At 40.8% G+C, this 14,217-nt stretch overlaps 1 protein-coding gene across 1 annotated transcript in view; it reads left to right on the top strand.

Moving 5' to 3' along the window:
- BICC1 (BicC family RNA binding protein 1) overlaps positions 1-14,217 on the top strand; it is a 323,312-nt gene that overhangs the window by 108,173 nt on the left and 200,922 nt on the right. Inside the window, exon 2 of the mRNA XM_003258250.3 lies at positions 8,665-8,711. Coding sequence (XP_003258298.2) covers positions 8,665-8,711 — 47 coding nt within the window. The remainder of the gene's footprint in view (positions 1-8,664; positions 8,712-14,217) is intronic.

Here is a 14,217-nt window from a genome sequence, read left to right on the forward strand (position 1 = left end):
ATGACTGTGATTTTAATTCAGAAGTGGAAGATACTTTAAGAATGAGCTTAATGACTATTTTCTCAGTTGGCTGTCAGAGCTTTGCATGCCATTACAAAGTGCAAGGTATAATTCATGAACATAAAAAGTTTCTCTGGGAATATATAGAAACTGCATCTTCTACATCTTTTGTGCTGATTCCTCTTTCAGTTGAATTGGCTGGGTTGTCAGGGAAACAGTTAACATACAGTTTTCTGGAAACAGTTAATATACAGAATAAAATATATGGCATAGCTCTTTTAGCATATGGATTAAATTGATACAATAAGGGAATGTTTTAAATTTTGAGTAAAATATTTTTGCACAAGCATCAGGCTACCTGAATAATTGTTTATCTTTCAGGTGACTTAAAGGCACAGCAGCCCTCTTAGTTGCAAATGTGTTGAGTTGTGTTAAAAAAAAAAAAAAGATGGAGAGGAATGCCCTGATTCTTTACAGATTTGAAGAATTATATCTCAATTAATTTTATAATTTGAACTTGGTATTTTCTTGCCCAAATTCCAAAGGGGAAGAAACCCTATTGTTTATCAAGGTAATGTTTAAAGATGTTTCATACTATGTTATAAATATGAAGAACATTGTCCTTGTGTTTTTAGAGTTGGCTCCATAAAGCATCAGATGTTGTAATAGAAAAGCATTTCAAAATGAAAGGGATATTTAAACAGAAGTTTCCATGTGCCCCAGGAAGAATTTGAAGTCAAGCTCCCCCACCTCCATTTAATTCAGTCATTAACTGGACTTGCTCTGTAGTTTGGGGGGATTGTAATAGTTTACACCTGTTTCAACTTTTGCTGTTTTTATTGGCAGTGGCTTTTGCCATCCCATATTTCTTGTGAAGCAAAAATATGAAATAAAATATGGCAAAGCATTGGAGAAATTATAATAAACATAAAACATGAATTGTTCAGCTTAAAATATGAAATGCTTTACCTGCACATTCAGCCAGCCACGTTTCAGTAGTATTGAAGTAATTTATTCCCGGAGTTCTGTGTCGTGAAAATAAAGACAATTGCTTTCATTGGCAGGAATAATCCAGGGTTTTTACATCCAAGTGAATAAACCTTGGAACATCAGGCAGAAGTTACATTGTAAAGACAGTTTAAGGAAAACCTGCTAAATCATTATATGTGTGCTCATGTTACTGTGGAATAAAAAAGATGGAGTATCAGTGTCTCAGATTGCAAAGACTCAATAGAAGTATTTTACCACAGAGTATAATCAAACTTTAAAGGTCAAGCAATACCATGACATAAAGTATGGTTTGGCTCATTTCACAGGCACCATTTTGCCCTTCAAATATAATGAAAAGGAAATGATTTGAGTCAATATATTATCATATCTCATATATTTTTTTTTCTTCCAATCCAGCTCTCTAATGGTCTCCATATAAGTGCCCTTTGTTCTTCAGATCTAACAGTAGCTGTCCAGCTCCAGTGTTGGGTTAGAAGTGAAATGATTAGCTTTTCAGTGCATTGTCTAGAATGAGAATAGCTAAATTAAATTTATAAGTTTAATTTGGGTAGAACTGTGACTGTGAAAAACTCTCTGGGAAAGTTGCTAGGAGAACTGAATTTTAACTTTGGCTTAATCTCACCAGTTAGGTTGCTTTGAATATTTTACAGGTCAGGGTTGTAATTTGAATGAAGGTAGGGCCTTGCCTATTTTGATTCATTAGCATCGAACCTAAGTCCTAAGTATTTGCAGAATCAAAGTGTCAGCTTTTCTGGGTCTGTAAAATGAGCATTTTATTTTATTTATCTTATTTTTTTTTAAATGAGCATTTTAAATGCCCAATTTTATGTTGAGAAAAATGTTCTTCAGTGATACCCTTTTCCCCAATCTCTCACTTCTTGGAAAGACTTTATATTTTGACACTAATAAATGTAAACTAAGTGGGAGAAGTAGACTCTCAAATTTGGGCTCAGAAGAATCCGTGTTTGGGGGAAGAGAAGACTTTTAGTGAAATGTTACTCTCTTAATAGGCTCTCATGGCCTTTGATAGCTTTGTCTGCTTGGGGTCAGTGGACGTCCTTCAGGTGACCTGGCATCCTGGGAATGAAATGAGTATGCTTTTCCCTAGGAAGTGCTAATGATTGGGACTCAACATCGTTTGCACCTGAGACCATGATCTAACCAACAACTCATCAGGGTCTTTTACCAAGGTATTTATGGGCTTGGGAAATGGATACATCAGAATTGAGGTAAAATCAGGCTCAGATTGAGAATTTCTTGCACACAAACACTTGGAATAAAAAAGTCCAAAGATTTTAGCTGCCAAAGAATGTAATTTGCCATTTCTGGCTCCTTGCCTGCTGTTTTCCCTCAAATAATAAACTCAATAAAGGTGCAGGTTTCTGGTTAAATTTTAGTGATTTTTTTCACCTTGGAACAGAGGTAATAATAGTTTAAGTCTAACTTAGGAAATCTTTCCCTTTTTATTCATCTGGAGGTTGAAGGGCCATTTTGTGAAGGGTGTTTAGTGTTTTGATGGACTTGGAATGAAGGGGTGTGACAAAGTGTGATGTAATGAGTTTGTCTTGAGCAAAATAAGTCTCAAGGAAGTTTCTGTAATAAATATAGTTGTATAATGAAATTTCAACAGACGAATTCTAAATTGTGAAGGAATTTCCTGTGGTAAAAAGGGCGATTATCTACTTTGCTTGATAGACCTTTGAAAATATATTTGATTCTAAAAATTTCTTTTCACAGAAGAGTTTCCTCAATGCCACAAGATATTTTTTTGAATCTCCATGTCCTTATCTGCTACTTTCATTGCCATATGAAAGTGGGTATCATTGAGGGTGGCTCTTTTAAAACTATTTTTAGCCTTAGACAAAGACAGCTAGGAATTGGCTAAGTGCCCCCCAAGATACTTTTCATTAGATTTCAGCACTGACCTTTTTATCTTGCCTGGGTGTTCCCTTTAGCTAGGGCCACCCACACTTGCCAGTTTGCTTAGAAGTTTGTTCAACTTTACTTTTTATGTTTTTATTGAGCTTTAATACTGGTATATTTCAAGTTAGAGAATGAAAATCATTGTTTGCAGGACAAACTACAGATAATTTATTTGTAGAAATGTGTGATTCAAATGCCCTACATCAGTGTGTAAGAAAAATGGATGTGCTGCAGTCAAGAATAAGCCAAGGCAGACATCCAGTTCAGCATGACTCAGCGAGTTTGGAGTGCAGGCGCACAACTCCACTCATTATGTAACCATGCCACATGAGGTGCATTAGGTGTCCACCCACATGAGCTCGTGCTTTGCTCAGAGCCACTATTGTCTGTAAAAGGTATAATTACCCTGCTGACACTACATGCAACTTGTGCCCCGGTCGGCTTGTTCATGCCAAGAGAGAGAATAAAGCCATGTTGAAACCCCCTACAATTCCTCGAGTGTTCTTTCAGCTGTCCGCCACTCATCCATCCACTCCTCAGTCCTCAATTTGGGCTGGAACCTAACACTTGGCATGACACTTGGCATAGTCAGCAGGATACTGAGGAGGGTGAGCCTTCGGTCCCCACTGATTCCAGGTTGGGCATGTGACTGCAACATGAGTTGTGGTGCCCAGTGGCAGCTGTACTGCTTAATGGGCTCTGGTGGAAACCTAAGTGGCAGTAGATCGGTCCCCCATGAGCATGGAAAAGGTGCTGAAGCAGCTGGAAGTGCAAAGCCGTGAGAAGGAGTGAGCTTTTGCTGGCAGAGTTGGATAGGTATTTTTGAATGCACTATGAAAAGTACACACCCAGTCCCTGAGGGATGCAGCAGAGGTAAGGGCCCTCCAGGTGCAGGCTGGGTGCCTAGAGGCCTGGCTACACAGCTCAGAAAAAGATTTAGAAGCTGTCGTAAATGGAGACCTTCAGGCACAGGCGGGGTGCCTGGAGGCCAGGCTACAGAGCTCGGAAAAGGAATTAGAGGCTGCTGTGAATGCAGGCCTGGGGCTGTTGTCTCAGCTGGAGACCCCCACTCTGATACCGAGGAGGCTGTTAGTGAGACCGAGGGGTCTCCTCCATAAAGAAGGAGAAGATGCCCTGCCTTCAGGGGCCCCCCCTACTGGAGAACAGGGGGCCCTAACAAGTGACATGCTCACAGATATGGATTGATTTGGTTTTGGCCAGGATTGACTGAGAGAAAATCGATAAGCAGCCAAATGAAGTACTCTTAACTTTATGCAATTCCAGAAAATGCCCCAATGGGAGAAGGACATTGCTGCACAACCTGGTCCCACCCGGGCGCTTCAGCTCAAAGACTCCGTATGTGCTACAGCCAGGTGGGGGTGTAAAGCCTTTTCTGTATGATGAGGGAACTGGCTGAGGTTCGACTTAGGGGAACACCAGATGATTGGAGGCCACATATGGAGTTGATAGTCCATTGTTAAACGTACAGCGAGTGCTGGCACTGGTAGACACCAGCACAGATAACGTTTTGGGCATGGATATTTCACGTGGCTTGGCAGCCGTGCCGTCTATCAGTGGGCTTGACAAAACTGAGACAGTACCACTTTGTGGTGGACTTGGCCAATGCATTCTTTTCCAGAGAGCCAGGAGCAGTTTGCCTTCATGTGAGGGCAACAGTGGACTTTCACAGTGTTGCTGCAGGGCTATATGCATAGCCCCACCATATGTCATGGTCTTGTTAATGATACTATGTTAACTCCTGATTCTGTTGCAGATTTAGAAGTGACAATGTTCCCCTTGCCTAGATTTAAGATGGTGTGCCTGAGACCACCTTCCTGGCAGCCAAGTGGGCTATTCAGCAGGCACAAGGCCTACGGGTAGTTGACCAGGGGTACCTGTTTGAGCTGGATGTGCATGTGACCACAGATAGTTTTGGCTGGGGCCTATAGCAGCGCATGGAGTGCTTGAGAATACCAGTAGGCTTTTGGTCCCAACTGTGGAAAGGAGCTGAGCTCCAGTATTCATTGATAGAGAAGCAGTTAGTAACTGTATATGCTGCCCTTCAGGCTCATGAAAGTATGACAGGATGGACTACAGTCGTCGTGCGGATGACTTAGCTGATAGCGGGATGGATGCATTCATGGATAATGACTCCCCAGAATGGGCTAGCACAGACATCCACTTTAGCAAACTGTGGCGCCTACTTGGAGCAGCAGAGTACACTGAATACAAGTCCCTTAGCAGCAGAGTACACTGAATACAAGTCCCTTAGCAGCAGAGTTGCAAGAGGTCTTGGGACTTGTAGTCCTAATGCAAGATAAGGCCATGGGGCCTGAGGCACCCCTCCATTCCTGATAGAGCATGGTATATGAATGGGTCTAGCTGGGGTACTGCTATTGCCTGGACTGCTGTCACAGTTCACCCTAGTACTGATGCCATATAGTTTGATACCAGATGTGGACAAAGTAGCCAATGGGCTGAAATCAGGGCAGCGTGAATGGTTATCACCAAGGCGGTGACACCTACAGTAATCTGCAGCGATAGCTTGGCAGTTTATCGAGGCTTAGCCTTGTGTTTAACTACGTAAAAGTAACAGAAGCGGCCAGTTGGTCCCTGGCCTATATAGGGCCAAGCCATGTGGCAAAACCTATGGGAGGAAGGATGACCTCCTCTGACCAGGTATAGAGATGAATGGTAACCTGTTGTTGCCTGCCCCAGTGCTCCTAAAGGCAGGGAAATAAAAGCTTGGCTAAATGTACAAAGCAACATTGGTGTAATGTCACCATGAGGTGGTTGCCCACCATAACCTGGAGTTGTTGTTCCCTGTATTACTGCTGTGGCCTCTGGATCCAGGGTTCCACCCTGTGGGCATGTCTCCCCACTAGAAAAACTCCCTCTGCCTAGGGGGTGGAATGTAAGACCTATGTGTTGGGCCTGAGTGTCTGGGGCCTGTGTCCCCAGAGCCTATGTGTAAGGTCTTGTGTCGGACCTGTGTGTCTGGGGGCCTGGCTTACATGCCCAGAGCCTATGTATGAGGCCTCTGTGTTGGACCTGTGTGTCCAAAGCCTATGTCTCCCTTGGCTTAGGGGGTGGAGTGTAAGGGAAATGGATCTGCTGTGGTCAAGAATAGGCCAAGGCAGACATCTGGTCTAGCATGTGAGTCTGGAGTTTGGAGCGCACGTACACAATTCCATTCCTTACATAACCACGTCACATGAGGTGCATTAGGTGATCACCCATGTGAGCTCATGCTTGGCTCGGAGCCACTATTGTCTGTAAAAGGTATAATTATCCTGTGGATGCTGTACAAATGGCTTGTGCCTGGGTTGGCTCGTGCCCAGGTTTGCACCCACGGTTCGTGCCCAGGCTGACTCGCACCAAGAGAGAGAATAAAGCCATGTCATAACTACCCATGATTCCTCGTGTGTTCTTTCAGCTGCTCGCCATTCGTCTACCCCCTCCCCTTGGTCACCCACTTGGTCTGGAACCTGACACTTGGTGTGACACAGTGTCTTGGTGCAGTTCATGCTATTGATGATGTGGAATTTGTGCAAAAGTAAAAGTTAAAAAGACGTTAGCATTATAGGTTAGTTTGCTTTTGCTGCTGTAACAAGTTGCCACAGTGTAGTAGCTTAAAACAATAGAAATCTTACTTTTTGGGTCCGAAATCTGAAGTGGTTTTCACTGGGCTGAAAGCAAGGTGTTAGCAGGGCTGTACTCTCTACAGAGGCCATAGGGAAAGATAATTTCTTTGACTTTTCCAGTTCTTAGAGGCCACCTACATTCCTTGGCTCATGGCCTGTTCCCCTGTCTTTAAATCTTCGTCGTCTCTGATCTGTCTTTTGTTGTTGTGTATCCGTCTCTCCTTGTGCTTCCATTGTCACATCACTTTGTTGTACTCTGAGCCCCCTGCTTCTTTCATTAAGGACACGATTACATTGGGCCCATCTGGCCAATTCAAGATAATCTTCCTATCTTTTAACTTAATCACATCTACAAAATCTCTTTTGCAGTGTAAGATTCCAGGGATTAGTACATGAATACCTTTGCTTGGAGCCATTATTCAGCCCTACCACATATTAGAATACAATTTTTAAATTCCTTTTTAGCCCTTGTTTTTGTGTTTTTTTCAGATTGTCCTTGGAATTTCCAGAAACATGTACTCTGCAATCTGTTGTTTGGATAAAAATGTGTTGGTAAAAAATACACATTTCTACAAAAATAGAGATGGTGTCTTATATTTAACTGTAAAATTTAAGTTGGTGAAAAAAGAATGTAAATACTTGTTATTTCTTTGAGGGCAGAGAGAATTTCTCAAGTTTTGAATCTTTTTTTTTTTTTTTTTTTTTTTTGAGACAGAGTCTTGCTCTGTGCCCAGGCTGGAGCGCAGTGGTGCAATCTTGGCTCACTGCAACCTCCGCCTCCCGGGTTCAAACGATTTTCCGGCCTCAGCCTCTCAAGTAGCTGGGACTACAGGCACGCACCACCACGCCCAGCTAATTTTTGTATTTTTAGTAGAGACAGGGTTTCACTATGTTGGCCAGGATGGTCTTGATCTCTTGACCTTGTGATCCGTCTGCCTCGGCCTCCCAAGTTTTGAATCTTTCACTTAACAATGTCAAAGTTATGGTAGATGCTTGTCAAAACTTGGTAAGTGACAAATGTGATTCTTAAGTGATTGCTCTGCCATATTTCTTAGGTCTTTAATCATTTTAACAAGTGTTCTGGACACACACACACGCACTTCTGCACACAAACATGGCTGTGCTGAGGTGTTACCTAGGAGGTGTTTGGTTTACTGTGGTCTTCCAGACTTTAATTTCCAGTAGTTCTCACTTCAGCACCTTTCTTTGTCCTGGCCAGGCTTCTGTCATTAATCACTATTCCACCCTACGCCTGAATCAGAGTCCTGTTTGGCCTTAGAAAGATGCAGTCCGAGTCTGTTGCAAGCAAGATCCTATTGGCTCTTTATCGCTTCTCTCCTATTAGTCAAATTCCCCACCCCTCAACACAAATGAATACAAAATGTTCATAGTCACAAGACTTAGGAACACAGACTGAGAAATGGGTTTGTCCTGTATTTATAGGCTACCATTTATCTATAAAAATGATGTTCAAATACAGCGATATTTTAATTAATGTTACATGCAATTTTATTGTTGGCTGTGACCTTCACCATTACTGTTTACTTCTCATGGTTTTTTTTTCTCTCTTTGTATATACAAATGAAGGAGTGAATTAAAAGTATATGATGCCAACTGAAATTCAAGTAGATTATATCGTCTTTGTAAAGCATAAAATGGAAACAGCTCAGAAGTAGGCCATATACATGAGCCACCTGCTGACAAGGCAGCCTCTTGTGCCTGGGACTGATCACAGATAGGAAGTGCTTGGAATGCTGCAGTTGATTACTTTGAGAGTTGCATTTATTCATATAGTTCTTTAACTATGAAAGGACGAGATCACTTTCATCATCTAAGTGTGTAGGGGTTTGTGAGTCTTTCAGACAAAGCAAAAGAGTGTTAAATAATCTAGCGACGTGTAATTGATGGATTGGAGTGCTATTCTTTACCAGTTTTGCATCCCAGTGAGGCATATTAGCAGGCACTGAGCTGTGGGAGAGCAAGGCTGGCATCTTGTTTGCTTTTGCATTCTCATATCTGATGCTCGAAAGTTTTTTGAATGCATACATTGAAAAAGTATTTTAAATGTGAACATTTTTATTTACAGCTGCTGCTGAAGGGAAAGGCAGAAGTGGGGAAGACTTTTTTCAAAAGGTAAGTTGCCTTTTACTCTTGTCATGGTGATAAGTAAGAGGAAATATACTTATCTCAACAGCTACCCTAGAAGCTGCCGAACGCTCCCCTTCACGTGGGGGAGGACAGGTTTCTATATGGGAGCTGGAAACACTCAGAGCTAGCCAGGAAAAGAGGGGATGCTGTATGAAACTTAACCATTCCAAGAAGGCTCCTTCCAGGGAAAATCTAATGAAATTTTTGCTTAAAGGCAAATAAGCAAAACGTCAGAGGGCTCAGAGGTGGATCAATTCATGTGGCATTCACACTTCATTTGGCTGGCATGTGACATAGGAGGGGGTTATTGTGCAAGGTGAGGTACACTATCCTATATGATGAATATGGTGGGGGAGCTTTTCTAAAGATATTTAAATTAAAACAAATTTTAAAATGTTCTACTGGCCAAATAGAGTGTGCCAGACTGCCAGTTTTCCATCCTTGCTAAATTTATAAGCTCAGGCTGTTGCAGTTTAGGTACTATACCCCCTGACTTGGTGTTATCTGACATTGGTTAATCTCCAACTTATACTCAATACCTGAGCATTTCAGAGTGCCCTGGCCTTACCTGGGGCAGGCTTAGCAACAAGAGTAAGACAAGAGAAGACAAATAGCCTGGGTGCAGTGGCTCATGCCTGTAATCCCACCACTTTGGGAGGCTGAGGCAATCGGATTACTTGAGTCCAGGAATTGAAGACCAGCCTGGGGCAGGGCATGGTGGTGTGTGCCTATAATCCTAGCACTTTGGGAGGCCGAGGCAGGTGGGTCACTTGAGGTCAGGAGTTTGAGACCAGCCTGGCCAAAAGCCTGTCTCTACTAAAAATACAAAAGTTAGCCTGGTGTGTTCGCAGATGCCTGTAATCCCAGTTACTTGGGAGGCTGAGGCACTAGAGTCACTTGAAGCCGGAAGACAGAGGTTGCAGTGAGCTGAGAGTGTGCCACTGTACTCCAGCCTTGGCAACAGAGTGAGACTCATAGCATAGCATAGCATAGCATAGCATAGCATAGCATAGCATAGCATAGCATAGCGGACAGCATAGCATAGCATAGCATAGCATAGCATAGCGGACAGCATAGCATAGCATAGCGGACAGCATAGCATAGCATAGTGGACAGCATAGCATAGCATAGCGGACAGCATAGCATAGCGGACAGCATAGCATAGCGGACAGCATAGCATAGCATAATCCAGCCTGGGCAACATGGAGAAATCCCTCCTCTACTACAAAAACAACTAAACAAAAAACCCGAATTAGCCAGGTGTGATGATGTGCACCTGTAGTTCCAGGTCCTCTGAAGGCTGAGGTGAGAAGATCACCTGAGCCCAAGAAATTGAGACTGCAGTGAGCCATGATCGTGCCACTGCACTCCAGCCTGGGTGACAGAGTAAGACCCTGTCTCAAAGAAAAAAAAAAAAAAAACGAAAAGAAAACAAATAGCAGAAATCACAGATTTCCCTTGGGTTGGCTCTGATGGTAAAAATAGATGCTGTCTGTGGAAGGATTCTTCTTCATTGTTCTTCTTTAACTCACAGATAGATGTAAAAAGCAGATGCTTCACCTTTGTGATTTCAGACATTTTAAAAGCTGAGTCAAAATATGGTGTATATGATCATAAAGGACCTTCATTCTTAGATTTGCTAATATTTCTCACTGTTTGCAGAGACATGTATACATTCCAGCAGTTTAAATGGAAACACATGTTTGAATCCAGGAACATGTGTGTGTCCTGCAGACTATGAGCTAGAGTCATAGATTCTATTCTTGGTCACAGATTAATGAGGTCTCTGAATAACTAGATGGGAGTACATTTTATCTTCTCATTTTTTTCTTTAGTTTAATAGGAAGTGTCTTTTCCATAGATAGGTGTCCATATAGGATTTGCATACTCATCCAGCAAAAAATCTCTAACTTAGAAACAGCCCAAATTCCAGAAGAGTCATTTTTCACTATTTTGACTAGACAGAAGTAGACATTATGGTTCATCTACAGTAGAATGAAGTAATGGAGAAATACTGAATTGTCCTCCAGGAACTTGCATGCAGTCACATGTATTCTAGTTTTACATAATGACATTTGGGGAAGCATTTAAGAAATTGCTGTTCACTAGCATCTTCAAAGAAATATTTTTCTCTCTCTAAAGTAATGCAAATATGAAGGATCTAGGCTTGTGATTGGAATGTTTCTTAGTTTTGACTTTGAGGTGTGCACGACAAAAGTTAAAACCTCTCTTTAGCTGAGTTTGAACTTCAGCTACTCAACTTTTCTAAGCCTGGAAGGATATCTACCTAGCTTCATAGTGCCTCTCCCTACATGGAGATTTGAGAAAGAGTGTGAGACTTTTCATATGTAACTTTATGGTTTTTTTGTACCATAAAAATATATGTAAAATCATAATGACTATACTAAATTTTGCTCAATTTAATTAATTACTCTTATTAAAGTTTTTGAATTAGAATATAATAAAATTAATTTAAAAAATCTTCCAAAATAAGAATTGGTATATTTCCATAAAGAGCTTACATTTCAGTTTAACAGATAGTAAGATTGTCAAACATATTATCTCAAATTTGAAGCTATAATAGTAGTTGTTAAGCTTATTATACGCTTCTTCCATTGAGTCAGCATTACTGCTTTTTCCAGAGATCTACCCAGTTTTCTATACACTGTTTTACTGCATGGGTTTGAAATGATTTATTTCCCAAACACAATAAAGGATAAAAGGTAAAAGGCTAAGATGTTATAGCAAAAAATCCCCAAAACCCCAACAATATAGTGTCTTAAAGAGCAGAGTCATTCGTTGTACTCTCATATAACATTCTAAGGAGAGTCTTCCAGCTGGGTTGGTAGCTGTGTCCCATGCTGTCATTCAGTGACCCAGACTCCTTCTAAGACATATCTGGATTGTCCCTAAGCATGGCCTTCAGAACTCTGTTGTTGAAGCTTGGTCACCACCATGTCCAGTTGTGTGTTGGAGAGGGAGATAGAATATTGAAGAGAGGCACGCCATGGTTGTAAGGCCCAGGCCTGAATGTGGCATCTGTTACTTCCTCTCACACTCTGTGGGAGAAAACTTAGTTATGTAGTCTTACCTAATAGCAACAATAGAGGGGAGGGAGGGGCTGGGACATTTGGAGAAAAAAATTGATTTTGCAGGCACTATTCACCACAAATGAGATTGTTAGGGGAAAAAAAATCTGTGATCAAAGTGTAATTTCTTCGTGTGGTGTACTTTGAAACTTTTTATATTTGTTTGTTAGGGCTCTCATACCACAAACTGGGTGGCTTAACTATGATAAATTATCACCTCACAGTTCAGGAGGCTAGAAACCCAAGATCAAGGTGTCAACAGGGTTAGTTCCTTCTGAGAGCTGGGAGGGAGAATCTGTTCCATGCCTTTCTTTAGCTTCCCATGGTTTGCTGGTAATCTTTGGTGTTCCTTGGCTTGTGGAAGCATCACCTGGATCTCTGCCTTGATCTTCATGTGGCATTTTCCCTGTGTGCCTGTCTCTATGTCCAAATAAAGACACAAATTACATTGGATTAGCAGCCCACCCTACTCTGGTGTGGGTTCATCTTATTATTATACATCTGCAGTGACCCTATTTCCAAATGTCACATTCTGAGGTCCCAGGCATTAGTACTTCAACATATGACTTTTTGGAGGACAGTTCAAACTATAATACCTTTTAATGGAGAAAATGATTCTGTAGAAAAATTTACTAAGACTGTAGATGTTGTCACATTTTGATACTCAGTCTGATCTATAGATTTTTAACTGCCTACTCATTTATACTAAATCTATTTTTAAATCACAAGTCATTTCTGAATTGTCTACAATGACTACATAATTGACATGCAAAAAGAGAAAAAAGTAATCTGTAATATTGCCTTTTAGCTTTTGTTTTTTGTGTTTTTTTGAGACGGAGTCTTATTCTGTTGCCCAGGCTGGAGTACAGTGGCGTGATCTCGGCTCACTGTAACCCCTGCCTCCCGGGTTCAAGTGATTCTCTTGCCTCAGACTCCCTAGTAGCTGGGATTACAGGTATGCGCCACCACGCCCAGTTAATTTTTGTGTTTTTAGTAGAGATGGGTTTTCACCATGTTGACCAGGCTAGTCTTGAACTCCTGACCTCCAGTGATACACCCACCTCAGCCTCCCAAAGTGCTGGGATTACAGACATGAGCCACAGTGCCTGACCTGTAATCTTGCCTTTGAAAGAGAACTATTTGTACACCCTTGGTCTTTTTTCTGTGTATATTAAAAATATATATAAAGTGATTTTTAATATTCCCTGGTTGATGGGATTACAGATTAAACTATGTATTTGCATTGGATCCATTCCAGATGTTTTTCGGTGTTTAAACTTTGCAAAGTTATCCTGTAATTGTACTTTTTATTCTTTGGCTCTGACTACACTTATAAAAGGTGGGAATGGATATAACTTTATCAGTATTCTCCATCCACTCCTAATGGCAACTCTATCTAATGGAAACACATGGAAACAATCTTCCAGGTTTTTTACAGTTCTTTGGGCAGTTGTTCATGGCTTACTCACTGTCTGTCCTATTTCCTTTTAATCAGTTCTTTTTTCCTTTCTCTTGTGAAATGACTATGGTCAGATCTTGGAGGGGAAAATGGGTTACAGTATTTTAGGTGGGGATAGGGTCAGTGATTGTATTATACATGTGACTCATCAAAGCGAACTGCATTAGGAATCTGTAATCCCAATGGTTGAAGAAGACAAAATCCAGTCAGCATTGTAATTTATGAAAGCCAGGTTTTTTTTGTTGCATTGGGTTATGTACAGCATTTTTCCTCAAAGTATACATCATTTATTTTAATGTAGGGCTATTTTATACTCTTTGAATATATTGGATATTTATTTGGAAAACTGACCTATAAACCATGGCTTGTCACAAAGGCTAACAGTGAGACTAAAAAAATGAGATATTGATGGCTTATGTGGTATATTTTTAAAACTTTCAAACTCATTGTTTTTAGACAAACATTACTTTTGGTGTTTTCAGACTGGAAAATAGCAAGTGTTGTCTTCTGGGGAAAATTCCTGGGATAAATATTTGGTTCCCTCTGTACCTAAAAATGAGTGCATTAGATGGTCTTAGATGGGGACTAGGTGAGTCCTTTTATTGAGGTGCAGCAGAGATGATAAAGTTACTCTGGCTTTCTCCACTAGCCATTATTTTTATATTTTGAGTGGGTTATTTCCTCTAGTAATGGATATAAGTTTTGGTTTAATTATTTAAAAGTGAATTCAGTTAACTCTGGCTCATGAATGTGCTTTTTCTAATACTGAGTCTATGCTTAAACACAAATCAAATTTGATTTAAATAAGATCTGGATATTTTAAAGCTTTAATTTTAGTATTTATTTCAATAGGTAATACACGTACATGGCTCACAATTCAAATTTATAAAAGGGTATGCAGTGAAGAGTATTTGATGTCTTGATGGTTTCTGAAGGTTTACTG

This window comes from Nomascus leucogenys, chromosome 18, assembly GCF_006542625.1.
Source record: "Nomascus leucogenys isolate Asia chromosome 18, Asia_NLE_v1, whole genome shotgun sequence".
Lineage (NCBI taxonomy): Eukaryota > Metazoa > Chordata > Mammalia > Primates > Hylobatidae > Nomascus > Nomascus leucogenys.